This window comes from Colossoma macropomum, unplaced genomic scaffold (assembly GCF_904425465.1).
Source record: "Colossoma macropomum unplaced genomic scaffold, Colossoma_macropomum, whole genome shotgun sequence".
Taxonomy (NCBI): Eukaryota; Metazoa; Chordata; class Actinopteri; order Characiformes; family Serrasalmidae; genus Colossoma; species Colossoma macropomum.
Window position 1 is genome coordinate 11,113,767 of NW_023494789.1, and position 26,190 is coordinate 11,139,956.

General features: G+C 39.2%; 1 protein-coding gene across 1 annotated transcript; it reads left to right on the forward strand.

The window, feature by feature from the left end:
• Positions 1-25,864, forward strand: LOC118807886 (interleukin-2 receptor subunit beta). Its single transcript, XM_036570052.1, has 11 exons — positions 1-118; positions 14,663-14,703; positions 16,204-16,305; positions 16,748-16,862; positions 18,519-18,612; positions 18,741-18,831; positions 19,817-19,950; positions 21,080-21,254; positions 21,360-21,459; positions 21,662-21,731; positions 23,863-25,864. The coding sequence occupies exons 2-11, from the start codon at positions 14,697-14,699 to the stop codon at positions 24,592-24,594; spliced, it is 1,620 nt and encodes a 539-aa protein (XP_036425945.1). The 5' UTR covers positions 1-118; positions 14,663-14,696; the 3' UTR covers positions 24,595-25,864.
• The last annotated feature ends 326 nt before the right edge of the window (positions 25,865-26,190 follow it).

Sequence of the window (26,190 nt, forward strand, 5' to 3'; positions counted from 1 at the left end):
GCCATTTCAGTCCTCGGGTGTGTTTGTTACAAGTAAAGATCGAAAAAATGAATATGTAGGACGCTGTGGAGTGGAAGAAACTGACAGATACAGGGATTTCTCTGCAAGCCTCAACAAAGTAGGTATTCATATACAAGATTCAGCTCATTGTTTCATGTTTTCGTGTCATGTCTGGAAGGTTTCTGCTTTTTCTGTTAAGTGAATGAAGACCTAGTGATTTCACACCTGTTAACAATGACGGCACATCTACATCTTTTTTAAGCACATCAGAGTCTTTAGTACCTCTTAAGTGGCCGTCCATAACTTTCAGTGGGATTTAAATGTTATACACAGGTCATACGTTCTTAGTCAGTGATCATCGTGGGGAAAATGAAAGGATACACAAGGAAATGAAACAAAAGATTGCCAAGCTGTATGAATCAGACAATAGAAAATAGCCTCTCCAGTCTCTACTACTCGAGCAATATGTTTCAAACAACTGGAATGTTAATTAACCTACCTGAGAGTGGATATACAGTTTTATGCAAAAGTCTGAATCAAAACTCAAATTTTTTTTTGTTGTTGTTGTTGATATTTTAAGTGAAAATAAGTGAAAACATCATCTAAAAGAAACTAAAACAGGGCATTTTTCTGCAAATTGTGATGTACATTTGCTATTTACTGAGTAACATATGGGAAACTTGAACTTTGGTTCTGTTTTGAATCTGTTTGCCTGAGCCGTGTTTGAAGCTGTTGTAAAATCCCGATATATGCATACATATGAGCGCCTCACAGCAACTTAACTTTCTGTATTACTGTGCCACAACATGAAAAAAAAACCCTTGTGCTGTTAATGGAATAATCTTTGACTCTCATGCTGCTCGCATGGAGAGAAGTAAGGACTGTTTAAACTGAGGGGCTGGCAACTTATGTTCTTAACTAGAACTAGTCTGGTCAGCTAGCTAACATTCTAAAAGACAGCCACAACTCCATTATAAATATCACAGGCTTGAATTACAGTACAGTATGATTTGCGGTAAAATGGCTGAGTAAATGTCTAAAAAATGTCACTTGAATGGATTACACACTTGTTTCAGTCAGAAGTAGCGTCAAACCCAGGCTGAATCCCAAACGGCTCTGTATCCTTTAAATAGTGTGCTAGCTATGAAAGTTTAGAAATTCTAGCCTCTACAGCGAAATAGTGTATCATTTATCAAGTATGGATGTGGCCGAGTCCCAAATGACTAATTTTTGGTGATATTACGCACCGGCTGTGTTTACATGCAAAGATTTTTTTGCCAATCCAATTGAATACATTCCAATTACAGATTAAGACTGAGGTGTTTATATGCTCACTCTATGCAACAATCTGATGAAAATCTTCGTTGACATGCTTACTACAAGTAATCCAATCCAAAATGACGTGCATGCGTGGAGTACCACTTAGAGTAAACATTACCATGACAGCGAACATCACATGAGTGAGTCCGAGTGAGATGAGTCTTCAGTTGGCGTGCTTGTGTTTGTAATTGCTTTAAAAATATGTCAGACTCAGAAAAACGTGCTTCACGTGTACTTATTAAAGAAGGACGAGAGGAAGACGTCATGTTCTGAGACACATAAACTGGACGCCTGTCCCATCACCGTCTTTTAAAGTTCAAAGTTTAAACTCCGTCTCCTCTGCAGACCAGTTTCTGCTCCCGCCATGTTGAACGTTATAAACTTTCACTATGACGAGACGCAAATGATCAGAACATACTTATACGTTCCAACTGGAAATGTAATCGGGTACAGACGTTTACATGGTTATTATTCTTCTATTTAATGGATTATTTACAGGATTACCCACCTCGTTCAATTGGATAGAAACTGTATTCTGAATGGCCTCAATCGGGCTAGTCTATTCCGATTGAAGTGTTTACATGGACGTATTCTATTCCAATTGAGTTATTAGTCGGACTATTAACAAATTATTAGGCTGCATGTAAACATGGCTACTGTTGTGGTTCAGGATCTATATTTAAATTCCTACATAGTGCACTATGTAGGCAGCAGGGAGCCCTTTGAGATTCAGCCACTAGATTGGTGCCAAATAAGACTTGGGGCGGTAATTTGGTGACCAAAAAGTACCTATAAAGTGAATGTTTTTGCATTAAACAGTGCTGTGTTATCATATGCTCACTGTTATATATAAAAGTTTAAAAATTCATGGGCAACCGAACGTTCTTCTCTTCATTCAGCAGTCCGTGGTTGCTTGGCAACAATATCATACTCTAAAGCAACTACATTCCTTGGCGGAATACTTGTTTCTGTTGATTTTTATCGATAACTTCGTTTATTTAAAAAAAAAAAATTACGTTGGCAGCCATTTTATGAAAGCGGTAAGCCACTTGAGGCCGTGAGTTACTGTGATTTTATTACACTAATGCACTGCCTTCGCGTCATGCCTAAGAACACCCTTCCCATGATAAAATTGCAGTAACACCTCTTATGGCTTATTGCTTTATTATACTGATGAAAATGTGATGAAAAGAATGGATAAAAACGAAGATAATTCACATCCTTAGTAGAGACCTCCTTGACCTAGTTTTGACTGAGTTCTACTTAATTTTCTTTTTTTTTGTTTTTTTGATTTTTACCCAATTATCTCCCCAATTTTGTCGTTTCCAATTCCACCCGCTAGTTAGGACTCCCCCAATCACACGATGCTATCAACGCTAGGAGGGTGAAGGCTAACACAGGCTTCCTCCGAGACCTGTGAAACCAACCACCGCTTCTTTTCGAGCTGCCGCTCACGCAACGTCACTGGACAGCCGAACGCGCTCGGAGGAAAGCGCCAACCGCCAGATCTGTTACGTCAGCTAACAGACGCCTGCGCTGACTAGCATCGCGCTGAGTGATGGGGGGAGAGGGAGGGGCCATCCTACCCACCCAGAGAGAGCGAGGCCAATTGTGCTCTCTCGGACTCCCGGCTACGGATGGCTGTAGCATCACCAGGGATTGAACTCGCGATCTCCTGATGATAGGGCCAACACTTAGACGGTTGCGCCACTCGGGAGCCCTGCTTTAAATTCTCTTTTAACACACTCACAGTTATCAGATTCATCCTCTCGGGCAAAGGTCCCGAAGCACAACCCACGTTACAAAATGTTCTTCTGCACATTGCATGCATTTAAACATTTCTACCTGAGAGGTCTCCAAATCTCCAAAACTTACAAAGTGTAGATTTAAATTCAGATAAACAATAATTGTCCATTAAACTGTGCAGAAGTGTGTCCTCTATAGTTTTCACTTAGAAATTCAACAAAATGTCATATGACCAGGGTGCTCAAACTTTTGCATACAACTGTAAGTGTATTTTGCTCCAACTCACCGTGAGGAGGATGGCTCAAGAGCAAAATTTCTCCAAGAATTTCACATGGGAGGTTCCAAAGTGACAAGTTTCCAAAGTTACAATTGGATACCATCTCTGTGCTAACAAACTATTTGGAGGAATTTCCAGAACAAAGCCATTGCCGTCATCAAACCACAAACATGAGTGCCTGGACTTCACTAAACGTCACTGGAATCAGTTTCTATGGTCAGATAACAAAAACAGAAGAAGCATTCAAGTAGGAACTTAATACCAAAGGTGAAGTATGATGGTGTGATGTTTTGGGGCTGTTTTCTTTCGAAAGGCCTGGTCATTAAATGGTGATATTGAATATGCAGATCATTGCCACATGAACGAAATGTATTACATCAAGACAGTCTTTTAGTTTGTTTATTTTGGCAACAATTGTGATGTAATCTATTTTAATTGACTAAAAATGATGTACTTGTTTGAATCAATTAAATCCAATGGATTACTTCAGTGAATAACATCATGGACTCTATCAAAAACCAGGAGATTTTTAGATCTTGCCGCAACAACTTCAGTAGTCAAACTTTAAGTAGATTTGTCAGTATTTTGAAAATGTTTTTTTATCATCTCTTTATATGACATATTGGCCAAGTACAGTAATACTCGCACCTAAGCTCCCTGGACAAAAAATGAGTCACCTTGCGGTGGTAGTAACATCAGGTGGCAGATAGCGTTGTACGAGGATGATAGGGCTATAAATTCCTGCAGGGTGTGTGATGGTGTTGTTTATTAAGTAGCGATGATGTGAAGATGATGTGAAGGACAACTCCTCTGACGCTGTGTTGCTAGTAAAATGTTTATTACAAAGTAAAACAGTATCATATCAAGCACTATAAAGTACCTGAGAGAGGATCCGTGCCAATTCTAAATGTCCCCTCTCGAACAGAATATTCCAGCTGCTTATATAGTGGACTTGTTGTTGAAACAGAAGACAGAACATATGGTCCTTTTTAAAATGATCTCATCTATTTGGAACTAAGAGAAGGAGGGAGAAAGTGAGAGGCCTACTTCCTATGGGGCTTTGGACCAGGGGGCCCCTTAATTTAAACATTCCTACCCCTGCAAAAACAGAGCACACAGAGAGCTCCAGACCCCACTCATGCTGGAAGAGTGTTTTTACCTTCTTCTATAAAAATGTTCCTTTTAAATATACTTCAATGGGTTTCAAGGATTGAAAAGAGGTGGTTCAGTGCAGTGAATGTCTTGTTCAATTTATGGAAAATGGGTCGCAAAGCAGATGTAAATGATTGGCAAAAAGGAGTGATTGCATTTGGGCATGCCAAAGGCCATAGTGTGAAGGAAGTAGCTGAATTTGCAGGTGTATTGAAGCGTATGGTCATACAGGTCTACCAGCAGTGGCAAAAATCCCAGTCTACTGGAAATTCTCTTTAGAATTGTCGCTGAAAGACAAAACTGACGGCCAAGAAACGATGGTGTGTTTCACGGCTTGTGAATAAAAATCACTTCCAAGCAAGAATTGCTTCTAGAAGTAAACGCAGGTTCTTCATAACCAATTTCTGAAAGAACACTCTGCAGGGAACTGTGTACCATGAACATATGGAGCAGAGTGGCACGCAACAGGCCTTTGCTTACTTCTGCTCACAAAGCTGCCTGATTACAGTGGTCGAAGACTGTTCATAACCGAAAATGTGTTATCTGGTCAGATGAATCTCATTTCTGCCTCTATGTGAATGATGCTCGGCGTCGTGTTCATCGTAGACCTCATGAAGCCTTCAATGAGGACTGCATGCAAGGTGTGGTTTAAGCTGGAGGAGCTCTGTGATGTTCTGGGGGTGTTTTAATTATGTGGAAATGAGTCCTTTGGTTCAAGTGACAGTGAATTTGAACCACAGTGCCTACACTGAGCTTCTGGACAACTAGGTTTAGCCTGTTGCTCATCATCTTAGTGAGGAACATAACATTCCTATCCCTGTATTCCAAGATGACAATTCTCATGTTCACAGGGCTGCAAATGTGACTGATTGGCATGATGAACATTCAGGAGCATTTACTCATCTGGACTGGTGCGCAAAATCAGAAAATCTGAAATCTCTTGAAAATCTGTAGGACTATGAACAGCGAGTAAGACGCCAGGGAAGGCATCCACCAAATCTGGGTGAACTGCGCAGTTCTTTAATGTAAGAGTGGCTGAACATTTATGTTGCTTACATCCAGAAACTTGTCCAGTCCATGTAAAATTAAATCGCAGCTGTTATTCCTGCTCGTGGAAGTATTACGTGCTATTAAGTAAGTTTCAGTCAAAGATGGCTAATTTTTTGTCCAGTAAGCTTACCTAGCTACACATCAACAGACATTTGAGCTACTGCTAACACACCATGCAGTTCTAAATAAATTATGTTGGCAACATTTTAAAATTCTATGTTCTTTTTTACCATTTTCTACCATATTAGCTAAGTTGTTTTCCTGTCAAAAGGCTCAATTTAAAAAAAAATAAAAGGTGCTGGAAGGTGAAATTAGAAGCAGCTAGGTAGCTAGCGTGCATACCTTCATGTAGTTTAAGAGAGTAACGTTAGTGAATAACTGAACTAAAAAGGCAAAAGAGGCAAGACAAATGCACGCTATGCATTTAAAAAGGTGGTTCTTCAAGGGTTCTTTAGTAAAAGAAAATGGTTCTACATGGAACCATGAACACTCAAAGAAGCCTTTGCATGGTTAAATGGTCCTTGCATTGTGAAAGTGTTCTTCGGATGGATGGAGAATTTGTTTTATATGGTTCTATATGGTTAGGACCTTTTCAAGGGTTCTATATTGCACCAAAAAAGGTTCTTCCATTGTTATAGGCTTGATATTGTAAGAATAGAGGAACCCTTTTTGGTGCTATATAGAAACTTTTTCTTTATAAAATCATATACAGTGCATTCTTCATCAATCTGAAGAACCATTTAGTGATGCAAAGAACCCTTTAATCACTGGTTCTTTGAGTGTTCATGAACTCAGATAATATCAGAATCAGAACTCATATAAGTTTTACCTCTTTTGATTTCTCAAAAGATCTAAAGTGGCCATGAAGGGAAATGATGAAACACTGCAGAGTGTTTCTAAGAATGACTTCTAATAAGAATTTCTAAGAATAAGTTTTTAATGGGCAACACGGATGTGGCCAGTTTAGATTGCTACCTAACTTCCTGATAGTTCTACAACTTCTGATGAGTTCTGAGAATCTAAAAGTTAAGAAAACCTCAAAACCACTGACACTGAAAAGGGCAGATCACTAGTAAACTTCTGACCGAAGTAAAGGATAGACGGAAATCAGTTAACCCCATCGTGCATAACCTCTTATCAGCAATGCATTCAGAATCTTTCGCTTTGGCTTCACTACTTCATTAAATGAATGGTTCACGGCAAAATAAAATTTCACAGTTTTTCCTGTTACTCCAAATGTAGCCGACTGGCTAAGACAAGTTTGATGTCCAGAGTTTGCTTCATTGGATTTGCACTGCGACTACGTGACTAGACGTGGCGTAGATGTGTGTGGGCTTTCACACATATCAACATCTGCAGCTTACATCATTAACATTTTTATTATGATGACTAACCAGATCAAAGGTGAGGCAGGTCTTTAGTGACAGTTGTAATGACGTAGAATCAGCATCCGCAGTGCTTCTCAGATCTCAATCATGATGTAAATGAAAAGCGTTTTGTTTAGGTTAGCTTGTTTTTGCTAGCAGCACAACGGTTGCTTATTTAAGAAATTGCCGGGTAAAAATTCCAATTTAAAAAAATTTTCCACTTATCCCGGATGTAGCCAAGATCAGCCAAGATACGCCGATCAGGCATAACATTATGACCACCTCCTTGTTTCTACACTCATTGTCCATTTTATCAGCTCCACTTACTATATAGGTGAACTTTGTAGTTCTGCAATTACAGACTGTAGTCCGTCTGTTTCTCTGCATATTTTGTTAGCCCCCTTTTACCCTGTTCTTCAGTGGTCAGGACCCCCATGGACCCTCACAGAGAAGGTACTATTTGGGTGGTGGATCATTCTTAGCACTGTAGTAACACTGACGTGGTGGTGGTGTGTTAGTGTGTGTTGCACTGGCCTGAGTAGATCAGACACAGCAGTGCTGCTGGAGTTTTTACAAACAAATTTACTTTTAAACATGTCTTCAGTTTGAAAGTTTAAGATTAAACAGTGATTAAAAGAAACAACATAAGTCACAAAAGTAATCTGTAGCATCCATATAGCTGACATGAAGGGGAATTTGTCACAGCACCTGAAATGGCTGCTAGAGTCAGGTTTTGCTTATTTTTATATTTCCCAGAAAGATATACTGCTCTCTAAACCACACTGACAAGTCTGCATGACCTTAAAGAGGACCTGGATGTGGTTTGAGAGATGTTTTGGGGATGTATTTTATTGGCAACATTTATGATATGCCAACGTTGCCCACCAACCACTGTAAGCACAAACTCAGGTCACAAAAACAGTTTTGATATGTCTGCCTCTACATTGCACAACTCTACTCCCTGACTCTGCTTATGAACAACCAAACTCTTCTTCTTTTTCTTCATGTTTAGGGTCTCAACAAATGAAAAAAAAACAAAAGTAAGCTGTACTTTTCAGAGAATGTTGAAGAGAGAATGAAGCTGAAGTTGGCTTCTTATTCAACTTCCTATTCAAATTTTCCATCCCACCTTAAATGGTGCTTCGGTTACAATCTGACCTCTGTGCAACTTCTGCATCATTTAAGGTGGAACGGAAAGCTTGGATAAGAGGTCAGCTTGAGCCTTGTGAAAAGAGGAACCAAAGAAAATGAAAACTTTTTATCAGATTTACTGCTTGACTCATGTGAAATAGGCTATCTGATGGTGGGACATGTTCACTTATTAGTCAGTTATTAAGGTGTATGATGTATGATCTATATGTACACAAAAAACTATAACTATAAGTAGGATGGTTTAATCACTAATGTATCCTTTTTTCTCCAGCTCTTCGTCAAAATTAACCCTTGTGTGGTGTTGGTGTGTTTGTTACTCAGTGGTCTGGTGGTCCCACCGCATTATTGCTTTTCTAAATCAATACAGCCATAATGATTTCTGTAAACATATCAGCTGTTTAAAATATCACAAGTGGCCAGCGTAGAGTTCTCCTTTAGCAGCTGTAGCCAGTCAGCAGCCTGTCCATGTTGTCCACCCTCACACACACACACATATACAAACACATACACACACAGACACACACACACTAACAGCAGGCCATGTAGGAGGAGAGCAGAATGAAGGACACAGCACCTCCACACTTTTACTACATGGGTTCACCCCAACACCACATGTGTAATATAAATGTGTGGGGGGTGTTCAGTGTGAAGTCACTGAAAATGTGTTACTTTATTTGTTCTTCACAGAAAATGAGCAAAGGCCAAGGAATCTGGGGATGAAATAATAATAATTCACATTATTTTTTCTTTTGGTAAACGTTGAAAATGAGCCCCACAGACCCCAACACCACACAAGGGTTAAACAGAGTTGAGAAGTCGACTCCATCAATTCCAGTGGCAGGAGTCGGGAGTCAGGGTCAACTCTAGAAAATCTGGAGTGAAGCGTCACTAGCCAACTGTTACAGTGCTGTTGTTTCTTAGCATGCATGTCCACATTGGTCAGAGCAAAAACCCCTTACAGACGTAGCACAGTAGCTTTCTCTGTTCAGCCATGTTTTCTAGCACTGTATAAAATAAACACCATGCCACCTTTATTTCTGGACGAACACAATGTTTAGCACACAATTCATATTGCTGAGGGTTTAATACCGATTCGTTTCATCAGAGTAAGAATAAAAGTTGTAGTTTTTGACATGAACAAAATAAAAAGTCAAATATTTGTGGCTTTCTTATCTCATTGTTGATGTGCAAAAATAAATGTTAAGAAATGACAGTATTATAGAAAAAGAATGCACTAAAATGCACGATAGCCATCAGCTTTAAGGCGTTAAGCCGCTCAAGCAGGTCATAAGGTGCAGATGAAGCGCCAAATGCAGAAGTGTGGAGGGGAAGGTTGTGCTGCAGTGCTAAAGATGGCAGATTGTGTTATCCAAGATGGTGGTAAACCAGATAAAGCTTATACAGTCATTTAAGGCTGATGATTCATATACATGTCTGAGATCCTGCTGTACCATGACTGTTATCAGCACTCATCCCCCCCCCTTCCCCCTTCTCACTCTTTAACTGTTCCTTATAAGTCATTCTGGAGCAGCACTGGCCACAGATATTTGGCCACAGAGTCTCTGTGCTGTGTGTTTAGCTGCTTTACTTCTTCAAACATGCTTGCCTTGAGCTAGTTTGTGAAAGCCCTTATCATTTCCTCATGTCAATGTTGTTAAACTTTCAAAACATCCTGTTCAGTCCCCAGTCCATATCGTCCATACATGAAAAACAGGCCATATTGAATCCGCTGTGTCTGTGGTGTTACAAAAACCAACACATTTACATTCGTCCGCCTGCTCAGCCTATGGCAAGTTTAGCCCCACCCACGGATACTGAAGTTATAAGGAGAGTTTTTTGAATTCATTTACGTATATTAGTCATAAAGGCATAGTAACAAAAACAGCAGATATGATTCTAAGGGTTAAAGAGAGGACAGAAAATGGTCATTTAAAAACCAGACATATGTTAAAAGTGAACCTCAGGAAAAAATATATCCCCTTAACATCCTCTAAACTATATAGAAAACAAAGGAAACGGATGTTATATGCTCTTAAAAATAAAAAGGTTATAAATGTACTTGCTTTGAACCAGGGGTCCAGTTTGTAGCAAGGAGAGCTGCCACTCAATAATGTTTTCCAGATTTGCCAAACACTAGAGGGCGCTCCCAACCAAATCAGAAATGAATGGAGTTTTCATAAAGACATTTTAAAGGAGGGGGCAGTTCATTAGTCTGGGAATGAATAGGAAAGCCCCTAGTGCTCAACATGGCATCTGTTTATGGAGAAACACCACCCTTCAATAAAAAGAGTTAAACAGCTGGCAGGGAAGCGGGAAAAGCATCAGAACTAGCTGAGAAAATGCATTTTTGTGTATAATCTGAGCCAAACGCTACAAACTATTTATGCTTTTTATTCAATATGATACCTTAATGTGGATCTCAATTTGGGGTTTACAGTTCTCTCCCCATTCAAAAATGATATGAGTCTGGTCTTGTATGTCTGGACTAAGATCTTAAAAAGATGACGAGACGAGGTGTTCGGGTCTGTGGGACCCATTTTCATTATTATTTCAACCTCAGATTACTTGGCCATTTGCTCATTTTCTGTGAAGAACATATAAAATAGCACATTTTCAGTGCCTTCAAACTGTTCACCCCCTACACATTTATATTACACATGTGGTGTTGGGGTGAACTCATGTAGTAAAAGTGTGAAGGTGCTGTTTCCCTTCACTCTGTTCTCCTCCTACATGGTCTACTGTCAGTGTGTGTGTGTCTGTGTGTGTATGTGTTTGTATATGTGTGTGTGTGTGTGAGGGTGGACAACATGGACAGGCTGCTGACTGGCTACGGCTGCTATATTTTTACAGAAATCATTATGGCTGTATTGATTTAGAAAAGTAATAATGCGGTGGGACCACCAGACCACTGAGTAACAAACACATCAACACCACACAAGGGTTAAGATAATTCGACTGTTTTGACTAATTTGCAAACAGTTAGAAATCATAAAGGAACGCAATGTTCCGCTTTGTTTAAATAACTAAGGCTATGGTGGATGGAAAATATGTTGACATCTTTCAAAAATATTTAGGCTTTGAGGCATAAACATTTGCTCAAAAACCACACTAATATCCCGCCTGCTGCTGCTCGAGCTTTGTTTTTGCAGAGCTCCGCCGCCGCACCTGAAACCACGAGCGGTCGGTTTCTCCCCTGCGGTTCGCTGACCTTTTCTGAGCATGCAAACAGGTGGGACTGCTGTGAGAAGCAATGCCCAACCACGCTGCCTTTGTTCACACTCCCATCAGGTGTGTGGACTGGATTTACTGTCAGCCTTTCTTCTCACAGCTCGCAGCGTGCTACTGACCAGCTCTCAGAGTGATTCAGCTGCAGGCCTTACTGAGAACGAGAGACATCCTAAAGCCGCAATCTGTAATATGTAAAGCCGCGTTTGTTTACATTGAATGAATCGTACACAACATGTTCTGGCAGATGTTCAAAGCTACTTCATTTTATGATATAGGCTTTGAATTCATTGTTATTTAAATGTGTTTAAGTCTGTTTTTTCATCTCATTGATTGTTGCTTCTTGTATTCAGAGCTCAATCTGTGATTGGCAACTTGAGTAACCTCGCTGTCTAGTTTTTTAATATGCTTCAGCACCCTGATTCACTCAAACTGTGCAGCTAGGCCTGGACCATAGGACAGTGTTATTGGATATCGTCAGTGAGGGACACGTAACCCTATGACGATGTGTAAAAGGTGATAATCGTCATTTTGGGAAAAGAACTGAGAGAGAATTAGAAAGGACTAATATATTGTAGCATGTTCAAGAAATGCTTTGACCTGTTAGCTTTAGGTTGTGTGTTTTCTAGCATGTTTTGGCGTGGACTCTTATTGTGGAGGGCGCGGCTAAGTACCGCCCGGGGGTTGTGTGTGGAGTGTGTGAGCTGAGAGAGAGAGAGATCGCAAGACATGAGCTAAGTCACAGGCTATGCTCAGACTGCAAACCCAGTTAGCCATTTTTGGCATATCCAGATTGTATCCAGATTGATTTTTGATAGTCTGGACAGCAAAAAAACAAAAACCAAAAACACACATGAAATCCAAGTTTGGCGTCCAGATCCAAACCAATGGTTTCCAATCAGATTTTTAAAGATGCATCTCAGTCTGGACACTCTGGCTGCTCAAGATTTGCTAGGATTTAAGAAAGGTTTTAAGAATTTTGAAAAGTTTGGAGGGCAAAAGTTGAAAAGTTTGCTCCTTCATATCTTTTTTATCCATGTTTGAAACCTCTATTGTGCATCCCTAGTAAATATCATTTAATACTATTTATTATTTTTACCAGTTTGTTTGTTTGTTTTGGTGAGTGTTGAGAAAGGCTTTCCTTAAATTGTAATGAGTCTTTCTTAAGTTGCATCAGTAGCTTTTTTTTTTAATTGTATTGAGGTTTTCATGAATTCTAACAGGAGCTATTGTTTGTATCGAGAGCTTATTGTAGGTTGTTCAGGGACTTTATTGTGGTTGGATTTTTTGGTGTCATATCAGGAGCTCTTTCACTTGTATGTAGAGCTTCTAGGGTTGTGTCAGGAGCTTTTTGGGCTTATTTTAGAGACTTTTGAGGGGGTTGTGTGATGAGCTTTTCTAGGGATGAATCAGGAGCTTTTTTGGGTTTGTATCAAGAGCTTCTTTGGGGTATTTCAGGGGCTTTTTGAGGGTTGTATTGGGAGCTGTTGGGGGTTAGATCAGGAGCTTTCTTTGTTATATATGAGAAGCTTTTTTTGGGTTTGTATCAGGGCTTTTGGGGTTGTATGAAAGTCTTTTCTTGGGTTGTATCAAGAGCTTTTTGCGGTTGCATTAGGAATATTTCTAAGTTTGTATCCAAAGCCTTTTTTGGGGTTGGTGAGGAGATTATTTTTTGGGTTGTATCAGAAGCTTTCAGGGCCTTTTTAGTTCTATCTGTGGGCATAGATTTGGCTTCATAAGACAGATGGACATTGTGAAGTGTAAATGGGTGTAGCGTAACCATGACAACTGCTGTAGCACCTGATTCATATGTCAGAGATGTAGTTCTACTTCAACTCCTGTTATAATTCTATTTCTATTTCGTCTGGGTTTCGACTGGGCAGTAAGAGTAGAGTTAGTTCAGAAAGTGGCCGAGACAAACGCTGAGTCCTGAAAACCTGCTCGTATGGAAATTGTTTGTGTAGTTGTATCAGGACCTGTTTTGTGGGTTGTGTCAGGAGTATGATTAGAAAACAAAAACACAAGCAACACCCAATCCTTATCTTAGCACAGCGTGTTCTAAGTAGAGTGTTAGTATATAGTGCAAGTGAGCTGGAGAGAGGGAGATGGGGAAATGGGTTGTGGTATAGGCACAGTGTGGTCAGTTCAGCATCAGAAATGAAAAAAACGCAGCTGTTTTGCTCGGAAATAGAACCTCACCTACATGGGGGAGGGGAGAGATAGAGAGCTTTAGAGTCATACAGAGAGAGAGAGAGAGAGAGAGAGAGAGAGAGAGAGAGAGACAAGAAGAACTGATTAGAGAGAGTAAAAGGTGTAGAGAGAGGTATATGGCGAGAAAGAGAGAGAATATGAAAGAGAACGGAAGAGTGAGAGAGGGAGAAAGAGAGAAAGTGAAAGGGAGAGAGAGAGAGAGAGAGAGAGAGAAAGAAAAAAAAGAGATGACGAAGGGAGAGAGAGGAAGAGAGTAAAAGAGAGAGACAGAAAGAGAGGACATAAAGAAAAAAGAAAGATGGCGATAGAGAGTAAAAGGGAAAGAAAGAAAAAGAAAGAAAGAAAAAAGAAAGAAAGACAGAAAGAGATGGATGGGTGGAAAGAAGGACAGAGTGATGAGGAGAGAGAAAGAGAGGGAAAGACAGTAAAATGGAGAGAAGAAAAGAAAGAGAGGGAGAAGAGACAGACGGGGAGAGAGGAAGAAAGAGAGATGGAAAGAGAGAGATGGAAAGAAAGAGACAGAGACAGAGTAAAAGAAAGAGATAGAAAGATATAAAGAGAGAAAGAAGGAGAGAGAAAGAGAGACAGATGGAGAGAAAGAAAGACACAAAGGGAGAGAGACAGACAAGCTACTGAAGTTCAGAGTATAGGAAAAGAAAGATGGAGAGGGAAGGAGAGAAAGAGAAGGGGATCTATGTTCATTAAAAAGTCTGATGAGAGAGAGAGAGAGAGAGAGAGAGAGACTACTAATGTTCATTAAGTCTTAGGAGGAGAAGAGAGCGAGAAAGAGGGATGTAGAGACCGAGTAAAAGTGAGACAGAGCTCTGATAGAGAGATGATAATAGCGAGGCCCCCCACGGTTTCCTCTACATGTTACGTTCTTACACTTACTGAAAATGGGTTGCGGTTAATCTGGGACATCACCGCTGGAGAGGTCGAGAATGAATGCGTGAGAGAGAGAGATAGAGAGAGAGAGAGAGAGAGAGAGAGAGAGAGAGAGAGAGAGAGGAAGAGAGAGAGGAAGAGAGAGGGAATTCAAAACTGACGCACAAGATCTCACAGTACCACTCTGTTTGATGGAGCCACTAGGAGAGAAACGCTGTATCTAACAGAGCAGGACGTCTGTAAAAGTCACCTAACTCCAGTTTTCTTCTCTTACCAGATGATATGACTGTCGGTGGGACACTCTTCTATTCATGAAAGGTATGCTGTTATACATTCTCTGATTTTACCAGTATTACTGTGTTTCCAACTCTGTCACACAATCCAGTAGCATAACAATTCTAACAAGTTTTAATCATGAAAATAATCATTTTGACTAAATTATTCAGCTGATTTGACTTTTAATAAATGTATATTTTCAGTGTAACTCTGTGCCACACTTGTCTTATTGTACATTGAAAAGTATTTATTATAATACTACACTGACTAAATGACTGATACAAGATTATTAAGATGATTTGATTAAAAATAAGACTAAATCAAAAGGACATTACATTAGGTTGAGAGAGAGAGAGAGAGAGAGAGAGAGAGAGAGAGAGAGAGAGAGAGAGAGAGAGAGAGAAAGAGAGAGAGAGATGTGATATGTGACTTTAGCCTGGTGACACTCATCAGTGGGTGGATATTTTGTGGTTCAAATGTTTTTTCCATAAGAGACACCGTGACTTCTCCACTAATACAGCTAAAGGTTAAGTGAGAGACAGTAAAAAAAAAATAATAATAATCCCACCCTGTTCTGCATAAACTTTAGTCTTCTGGTCATCAATACAGACATATTCTCAAAAAACTTGTTAAAACAATTCATCTCAGCTGTAAATGTGTTTATTTGTGTATAAAACAATCTTTATATAAAGTATAATTAATTCAAATAAACAATGCTATAAAATTTCACAAGAACTGTGTGAACCAAGAGCACAGGTTTGGGTCCAGCTTCACCTTGACGCCTCAAACCATCACATATATGTATTAAAGGGGAATTCCACCCATTTTTCAAAATTTCTACATAATTCTGTGGTTGAAATGTAAATAAAGTCATTCAGAGTGGTTTGATGTGAAATGCTTTATTATAGAGAAAGTTACCAACTCCAATTTCTTTACAGTGGTGGTGATAGGAACCAGGGGTCACAACGTCTACAACAAAAATATAGCCATTTTATTTACTATCCAAAATGACCAGTGAACCTACATTTTATATTTGTAATGTGGATGATGGTAAAACAAAAAGTTTTTTTCTGGGACTGTTTTGCCTTACAATACCCATCCCTGCTCCCTCCACCATGACCAAATTTAAAAAGTACATTGTACCTCAAAAGTTTTGCCAGAATGATCGTAAAACAGTGTCTCAGACTTCAGGCAATGTATTCATAACCATTTCAGGTCATACGTTTCTGTGAGGGAGCTTTTAGAGGTGGACATCTGGTTCCTATCACCACCACTGTGAACAATTCTGACTCTGTAAGTTTCTCCAGAAAAGAGCATCTGAATGACTTTGTTTACATCTTAATGATTTAATTATGCAGACTTTTCGAAAAATTGATGGAGTTACCCTTTAAATTCCATCACCAGCACATTATATATGGGTATATATATGTAACTAATTTATTTATTTCTTTCCAGCCTCTACATCTATTACAAACTCCATAGTTCCATAGTCACAGTTATGTATACAGCTCATTCACTCGTCTCTTGTCCCTCGTTGCCTAGGCAACCTCCTGCCGTTCTATACAATGAAGAGGAAGATGCTGATGGGTCTGACTCTGCTGCTCACGACGATGTCGCTCTTAGCTTCAAGCTTGCAAGATCAAAGTAAGCAGCGCAGAATTGCTCAGTGCCATAGACACAACAGTTAGACTGCTGTGCGGGAAAACAAGTCTGCATTTTAAATGACTTAAATTAGTTTAAATACTATGTATTATCATTTTTAGTAACAGTAGTAATAGTAACTCTCTGAGGAGGAAGCCTCATATTCTCTGCTTTAGTTTTCTTATTCAACTAAAAATCTGTTAATGTAGCTTGTAATTAAATATAAAAATTAATAGTAATTTTGGACGATTACTGTTGATCCATAATAAAGTAAAGGGCAGCCGATGTCATCGTACATCATTTTGATCAGTGCAAACTGACCAAAAAAAGGCTTTTTCATTGTGCTGATACAATAGTAGAACAGATGCAGCAGCAGATGCAGAATTAGCATTAGCAGTGTTGTATGAGCTGTATGGTGGTCTGACCTGAATGCGTCCGTTTGTAGGTCTGACGTGCTACACTGACAGCATAGACATCATCACGTGCGAATGGAACAGTTCGGAATTCAGACCGCATACAAAACCAGAGACCAAATGCCTCCTTCATGGTGTCTGTAACAAGTAATGTATCCCTTTTATTATAATCCTTTTTAACTGCTAACTTGAACACAAAGCATTATCTTACTTAAATAACAAAAATAACTGAAATGCAGATACAACTGGAATTTTTAGCTCCTTAAAATTGGCATTGGAATCGGTGACAAAGTGTTCATATTGTTCTCGCCCTAATACATACTATGTATTGTCATCTTTTTTGGTGCCATAAATGAGGTAAAAGCTTAATCTTGAATATAGGAGTCAACATATTCTAATGATATCCTATAACAGAGTCTGATGAATCATCTATATTAAATGTTTTAAAAATGATAAGTAATAAAACTGGTTTGGAGGTAGAAGTAGAAGGGAAACGTAGAAAGAGAACGAAATGCCAAACACAATTAGATCATGTTTAATGCACCTTTAAGCATTGAGTAATGCATACATTGCAATAAAGATTAATAAATGTATATAGTGCTTTGTCTATAGTAATAATATGCTTGAATAGCACAGTTCAAGCACTGCTGTACTACACTGAATTGAATCCTGTTATGAAGCATCTAAACCTCTTTTAGAACCACTATGTACGTTTTTAGAAGAGTGCAATTCTGTCATTGGCTAAGTTTAAAAGCTTGTCTGTCGCATTCACGGTTTCGATTCTTAATATTTGCTCTGCTTAGTTCCACCTTTAAATAACTCCACACAGCTGGTCAGCCTTTCCATCTACAATGTGTGAGACGCTGACAGATGGACTCATAAGACATGCTGTCATAAGACATGCTGTGATGTGTCTGTCTACCTCTGTGCCAGCAGTGGGCGATATGGCAAAAATTTCAAACAGTGATACCTGAAGGCACAATATGTACCATAAAACTTTTGGCAAACAATTGGTAAAAAAATAAAGACAATTGCATAATTGGCTAACATCTAATCAACTGCACATCCTCCATACGTATTTTTTTATTTGTTTATTTGACAGAGATAAGTAGTAAATATTTTTGAGTATATAAATGCATCTTTATATCCAAATAACAGATAAAACTTCCAAAATGTTCACTCTGTTTACTCTATACTATACGGATAATTCTACCAGACTGGTTCAAAGTCAGAGCTGAATACACATTTCAGACTTTTAACTGACTCTGACTTCAGACTAAAACCATTTTGCTTTGAGTGACCCTTTAACTTCAATAGGTTTATTTGATTAACACAAATGATCGAGCATTCCATTTTATTACTAACAAAAGAATTCGTTTCAGTAGTAACTGTTTTTGTAGTGCTCATTTTGAGTAGACCTCAAAAACGCTAGCCGGTACATGACTAGCAAACGCACATAAAATCATAATATTTTTCATTAAAACACAAAACAGTTTACTTAATAGCACAAAATATGTGTTTCGGAAGTGACAGATCTTAATGTCACACACTGATTTTCAGGCCTTCGGACACATTCACTTCAAAACTTTGATCACGGTCCATCTGTAATAGGACGTTTATTAAATGAGAATAAATAGGTGGCCAGAGCACTTGTAAAGCACTTGTAGAGCACTTGTAAATGAAGTAAAAAACAACTCTGGCTTTAGTGTGCTTATGTACTTATGTAGGTAAATGCGCACTTGTGTATGCATACAGCAGATGTCATTGGATTGAATACTGAATTCAATTTCATGTTGTTTTCAGCTATATGTACGACGTGCTTAGCAAAAGCGACCTGCTGCCCATTGAAAGCTCACAGCCCGAACTGCTTAAAGCAACCCTGAAGTTTGAAGATGAGGTGAGGATGTGTGGGTATACCTGTGTGCATGTGTATCACTTAGTCTCTTAAGCATAGAGTTTTCTGAATGGATCTCATGTATTGCTCATCTAATCTTCTACACCTGTTGATCTCCCCAAAAACCCCAGTGTTTGAAATGGAATCGTAGACTAATCCCCGTGGATGTGCGGTGTGGAGGTGTCAAAAACGCAGGGATGAATTTTAATCTAAGGATGAACGGTAAGGCTTTTCACCAAAATTGAACACACACTCAGGTCAGGACTGCAGAGATCGTATATAATTGATATGTTTCATTAAATAATAGACTGGTTTTAGAGGCTTCGGTTGGGTGGTATAACAATAAGAAGATACAGTGGTATTTAAAAATAGTGACGTATATCAAATTTCTATTTCAGATCTTGAACAGCTAAATGAACATGTTCCACCCATTTATATCTATTTATTGGTTGAGTGGGAGCTCATAGTGGGAGCTGATAGGTGGTGCTATTAGGACGAGTGAAAATCAGAGGCTAAAAAATGTCAGAAGCTTTCACAGACCGTGAAATATCAAACATGACACTAATAAACAACACAAAAATGTGAAATATGCAGACATCTTTTTTAAAAAAAACTGTTTCTCACAAAACAGGCCAACTGTGACATTGTGCCAAATGCTTTCCACCTTGAAAAGCTAAATGAGAATGGAAAGTTTCTTCACCTCATTCAGGAGCTAAAACTTTGAGTGCCAGTGTACACAGCTACATAAATTAACTTACACACAAGCTTTGTCGCATCTTTCAGCAGCTCAAACTATGAGTTATTACACATAACTCATACGTTTGAGCTGCTTTTGGATATTCTATACTGATCGGTCATCTTGCTCGTCGCTATGCCAACCAAGTTTGCCAGTCAGCTTTAGTTAACAAGAATTTAGCATGTTCAGTGATAAGCAGAGCTGTTATCATGCTAGCTAAGCTAATGCTAACCAGTTCCTCTCTCCTAGTTAGCAGCACTCTTTAACATTTTGCAGTTGTTAAATTGATGGTTGGATGTTGGAAATTGTGCATTGTGAAGTAATGCAAGATGAGACAGCAGAAAACTGTCATGAATGTGTTTGTCACATACTGCGTTCCATTTTTATAGGTTCAAATAAAATATTATTTTAAAAAGTTGTCCCCACACATTTGTGTGTGAAGCTAAGCTGTGTGTGTGTTTTGATTTACAGTTAAGCTGCATCCTCCTGAGAAGCTACAGGTTGATCATGCAAATGTGACCTGGAAGCTGGGCTCTCCTCATCCACAATTCGTCACTGCGCAGAGGTTTGAAATACAGTACAAAGAGCTGAAGCAGAGCTGGAAGGTGAGGCTATGTCCAACACTCTCTTACACAATGTGCAGATTTTAGTTCTGGGAGTCAATCCCAAAAAGAATTTAGTCCTTGATTCTGGGCAAGTTTGCCATGAGATACTCTGCTGTCACTGTTTTATAAAGCCTGTCTGAAAATACATCTTTCTATAAATCACACATTGATGCTGTATTTTACTTTAGACAAAGTGGAATACAAGTAAAATGTAAAATATGTAAATGATAAATTGGTGGTGTAGCTCTACAGGTTTTCTTGCTAAGGTCAACTATAATGACTTTTTCTATGTCTTGGGGTAGGGAGGGCAGCGGGGCTCAATGCCATATTACTATATGATTTTAACTGTATTGTTATACATCCAGAGGGGAGCATACCTTTGTCCCCAGGGTCCTAAGTTCCCATGGCTCTATGTTTCCTGGCTGCTATGTCATCATACCTCAGGTTACTTTCGGACAGAATTTTGTTATACTCGGGTCAGTTTCAGCCTCAAAACGTGTTAATGTTGGTCAGGTTGGGCTCAGAACGCCATGCTGTGGGGTTCAGGCCAAAGCTTCAGGCTCGATTAAAGCTCTAGTCTCTAGGCAAGCTCAGCCCTTCAATGATTATAATTAGACCTATGCCACTATGTTACTTTTGTTTTAAACCTCCTCTTTTATCACATCGCATGCAGTCAAGGACAAAGGAAGTCCTAGGTTCAGGATTGCTTAAAGGAATTCTTCAATATTTTTCAACTTAATCGTATCTGTAGTCAGCAGGCAGTTACAGTGGTAATTTGATGCGTTTTCATCTGCTTAGAAAAGAAGAAAAATCCCACTGACCTGATACTCACTTATAACAGTAAACAATTTCATAGTAAACAATCATATGTTACAGTGCTGGCTGATAGAGATTAGGTCGAGAAACAGTGGACTGTTCCTTTAATAATTCTGCAACTACTAAAAAAATCATCATTAGCTTATTAGTCTTTCTGAGCCTGTTAAAATTAGCTTTGCGTTTGCGGTCTCAGTGAGTTGGGAAGAGCTCCACTGTCTCTAACCACTACTCTGTCTCTTTCTTGCCATTTCATTTTCTCCTTGGCGAGGCCTGTCTTTAAGCAATCCATATTTCTCTGTCTCTCTCTTTGTAGGAGGTGAAGCCTTTAGGAGTACATGGTATAAGTTGTATGTTGCCAGAAGATCAGCTCATTTTAGGCAGACAGTATGAGGTCAGAGTGAGGTCGAAACCCGAAATGATATCGGAGTTCTGGAGTGACTGGAGTCCATCCACTCAGTGGACTTCCAAAGTGGGCAAACCTCCTCCTGGTACGGATTAAACACTGAGACACTGTTTTGATGTTGAGTCTAAAAATGAACTTCAGATGGTAACAAGCAGCATCTTCTCTTCTCTCCTCTCCTCTCCTCTTCTAGATCACAGTGATATGATGCCATGGTGGTTCCCCAGTCTAACTGGCACTGCTGTTGTAATTACAGTCGCACTCATCTTACTGCTTTTCTTCCGCTTCCATCCGTGAGTACTGGCCTCCAAATCCACAACCATCATATCAAAAGTCAAGACAGTGCACTTTATTACATGACATGATGCTGCTTTGTATCAAAAGAAAACTCACAAAAACCTTCATAGCATTCATGACCAGTACAGATATAAGTTACTATATGTATGTTTTAGATCGTAGGACAATTGACTAATTAAAAAAATGGTCATTTTTCAGGTCTCTGAAGTCTTCAGGCATACATAATCCTTTTGAACCACTCTATCTCACTCATGGGGGAAATTTTAAGGTACGTTCATTTGGATTTATGATCTTAATGGAAGTTAATAAAAACTGCATGCCTAAATCATCACACATTTCAAGCCACCACTTATCAAGAGATCTCAAATTTAGGTCTGAGACTTTGAGTCCCTACCTAACCCAGCCCAACTGGTGCTGCTAAATCTAAGGCCCAAACCCGATGAGAACTCACTGAACAGAGACTATCACAGATAATTGCAGATGTGGATTTACAGTGCTCTCGAGTTGATCAATAGAAAATGAACTAAAAGAAAAACAAGCTTTTGCTGTAGCCGACTCTGACTTAACCGGTGTGAGGATGAGCCCTGACTCTGACTTATGCAGAACGGCCGCATCCACCATAATGCTGCGTTTACATGTTGCTGTTGAAAAACCGTCATTCAGCGCCTCAGATCAGACCTAGCATTAATATACAGCCAACAGTGGCATGAAGCCATGTAAACATTGCCATGGTGATAGCATCACTAGGGTTTTTGCCTGTTTGCAGTGGTGTTAGCCACTGTTTCATTAAGGAGTTGATGTATATAAAGGGGATTTCAACTACGATCAATCAGCGCCTGTGTTTCTGAAAAAAAAAAAAATCCAAATCTGGTTTACTCCACTGCTGCAGTCGATGGTAAAAGTTGGGAAAATTGAACTCTTCACATAACGTTCTGCTTACTGTTCCGGCACATTCTGTCAGTCTCAGAAAAAAAAAACAAAAAAAACAATGGAATGTCTGCTTTGCCATTATCTGTCCACTGCCAACATTAACGTGTCAACATTTCAGGTCTTCTGCTCTACATTTCATAAGACCAGAGTTTTTAATCTGATGTCACAACCAGGTCATGATGTTTCAGCAGTGAAGACATCCGTGACTCATTTGGAGTGTTAAACAGTTCCTTTGGCTGGGTCAGGGAGCAGATCTAATCTCAAAGAGACTTGTTTATGTGGTTTATGACACTGTATGACTTTCTGTTATCTATAAAGGGTAAAAGAAAATACAGATAAAATGCCTCAGGATGGGTGCTGCTGCTCTTTGTAGCTATGTGGTCCATTTATCCATTTTATAGATAACAGAAACCACATAAGCAAGCCTATATGAGGTTACTTACAACTCAACACAGTTTGAAGTGTGTGATGTTTTAGGCATTCAGTTTACACAGTGTTTAGATATAAGTGTTTAGATATAGTTATAAGATTCCACTATTTTGTTAGCAACATTAGCTTTGTAGCATTAGCTGTTTTGTTGCACCTAGAAAACAATGCCTTTTAGGAAAGCTAGCTGTACTGCACTCTCCCTAACACCATACATTAACCTAGCAACACTGGATCAGACCTTAGCCTTCAGTGAGGTTGGTAATGCTACACTTCATGTACTTCTGTGATTAAATAAAAGGGATGGTGAATTGCTACTGAAGTGATAATTCACTTGAATATTAATAAAGAAAATGAAGAGTAAAAGTGACTTAGTAAGAGTTAATAAGCTGTTTATTAAAAACTACTCAAGTAGTTTGAGGTTATTTTCTACTTTAAGCTGCTTGTCTCACAGACTGAACTTTTGACCCTGCTGTTGTTAAAATACAGTAATATATATAATTGAGTAAAACAGAATTCCAGATGTCAAAAATAATTAGTTGAACTAGTGAAACTGTTGAATTACAGTAAAAGGTAGTATTTCTAAGAAATTAAATCACTGTAATTTTACAGATATTTTCCTTTTTTGAGAAAAGATACTTTTACTGTTAATTAATGAGTAACAAGTAGATAAACTAATGGATTTTTTTACCTCTTTTTAACAGTTTTTTTTACAGTGTAACTGACACGTGCAATAGAATATAAAAAGCGGATTTTGCTCATTGTTCTAAAATGACAGAATGAGCCAGTAAAAAAACACAGGGGGCATTCCTTTGCATATGGCCTGCTCCGCCCCATGGAAAGTAACACCCAACCCTTGGATGCACAGACCATGTTGTTGTAGCTCAAATGCACAAATAAAGAAGCAAACTTCAGACACCAAAAGTGTCTAATTGATTACATTTAGGGTAAATTTGATTCTGGGCAGGATCGTTGTTAACAGTGTGGAGGAATAATGGTACTTTCCAAAGTTAACCTAGTGTCCTCTTTCTCCTCTTCCTCAGTCGTGGCTTGGTACTACTGTGACCCCTGAGTCATTTTTCAAAGCTGAACCTGAGTGCATCTCTCCTATGGTGATCTGCAAGATCCCGGACGTTAGCATCCCTTGTAAGAAGGAGGAGGACAAGAGAAAGAGCTTCACCAACTCCACTTACTTCCTGTCGCAAAGCTCCAAATGCAATGTGATGGACCCTCTGGAGCCTTGTTCGGAACAGTGCCCCTATGGACCTGCAGGAGGTGGCAGTGTGGAAGAAAAAGCAACGACGGCCACTGAGGAGAGCCATAATAGCGACACTGAGAATGAGGGCAGCATAAGTGACCAGCTGAGCAGCATGAGTGAGCAGCTGGAGACATCCTCCTCATATAAGCACCTGCAGAAGCTGCGACTGGACGTCCAAAGCCCAGACTCTGGCTTCGCTGCTGGGAGTGACCAGGACAGCCAGGAGGAGTCTGGGAGCGAGGGTCTGCCCAGCCCACCAGTGGTGGACATTCCGTCCCTTATAGGTGTCCTGCCCTGCCCGATTCCACAGGCTTCCCATGTGGCTGGCTTCCCTCACCTGATGTTTCTACCCTCAACTGGGCTTGGGTGGAGCCCTCAGAACACCAATCTCTTTAAAAAACCGCCATCTGTCATCTCCACGAACACACTGATGTGTAATGTAGACATCATGGACTGCTCTGGAATGCTAGAGCCTGCTGATGCGGACTATATGCCTGTGAAGAAGGTCCAAGAATAATCATTTTGTATGAGTTTTCAGGCAGAAAACGGGACAAACAGTGACATGGTGAGAGTACACAACCTCCAGCTAATCACATATTGCAATGAAGAATGCTAGCTGGACGATGAAAGGATGACGAGCATGAAGCTCCCTTCTAATCCACGACTAACCATTGGATGTCCTACTGAAACTTAGCTTTGCAAATTCTGCTGTCGACATAATAGACCATATTTGTTATTTGCAAGACACAACCTTATTTATAGAGGATATATACACATTAGCATGACTGTCTGTAGAATGCTAGCACAACTAGTATGAATGCACCATCATTGTGACTGAAACACGGCATATGTTAGCATTGGTAGCATCATGGGAAGACCAAACCAGCAGCTGGAATTGCACATGGCTAAATTGAGGAGACATTTGGGGAAAAATCTAGAAAATGCTCTGCCCTAGAGTTGGGTGATATTCAAAAAAAAAATACTTAAAAAAGGTGATAGTATTTCAAAATTATGACATGTTAAAGTTCTGGTCCACGTCTGACCAGCCAAATAAACACATTTTAATTAAGAGGGATCACTGAATGGTGGTGTGAGAGTTCAGCTTTCACTCGAACACCAGTCATTTGACTTTGTGCTCTCAGAAGTACTCTAAATGGGGATCCTCTAAATACCACTCAATCCTATGATGCTTGATAGTATGAATTGTTCATTGGACAAATAAGAGGAAGCTATGTTCTCAGTATACACATAGCTTTATGTAGAAATACATGGCTTTAAATATGAATGAGACTAGGCTTTGTTTCTTGTAGTAAACTGTGATATATTAATGCACTATAGGAGTATTTGCAACAGTATTTTATTGTTTTTGTTTTGTTTTGTTTTCTTTCACTTTAATGTGATTTCCGTTTGAGGCCTTAAGCTTACATTTGTGGGAAAACGTAATACACCGACAGCCTTAATGTTAGATGGAGAGTCTGTAGCACTTTCCATCACTCAACTTGCAAAATGTTAATGGTCATTTTTTGTAGACTGCTTGTTTTGAACACACAGTGTGTGACGTACAGATTTGTGTTGTGGTATATGAGCGTGTGTATGTGTGTATAAATGTAGATAGTTACAAATAAGCAATATAAAAATACTAGTGACAACACAGTGACTGTGCCTGAGTGACTGTATTTCATTGCTCATGAGGATAAAGACAATACTGAAGGCGGTAGATCTTCTCCTTTAGAATGATTCTTGAGGACAGAGAGAAGTGATGATAATAAAATGATACAAGAGAATACAATAAAGGGGAATTCCACTGATTTTTCAAAAATGAAGTGGTTAAGACATAAACAGAGTTATTCAGAGTGGTTTGTTGTGAAATGCTCAGTTCTAGAGAAGCTTACTGAGTCAGGATTGTTTACAGTGGTGGTGATAGGAACCAGATGTCTGAAGCATTGAAGGCTTCTAAAAGCTAGATCATCTAATGTTAGTACACAAAATTGTCACAGTAATGCTGCCTGAGATGTTGCTTTACAACAGTTATGACATATGATTTTTGCCTAAAATAAATTTTTTAATCCATTCAGAGTGGGGAGGTACATGCAAAGTCCATAGAGACTTTTTT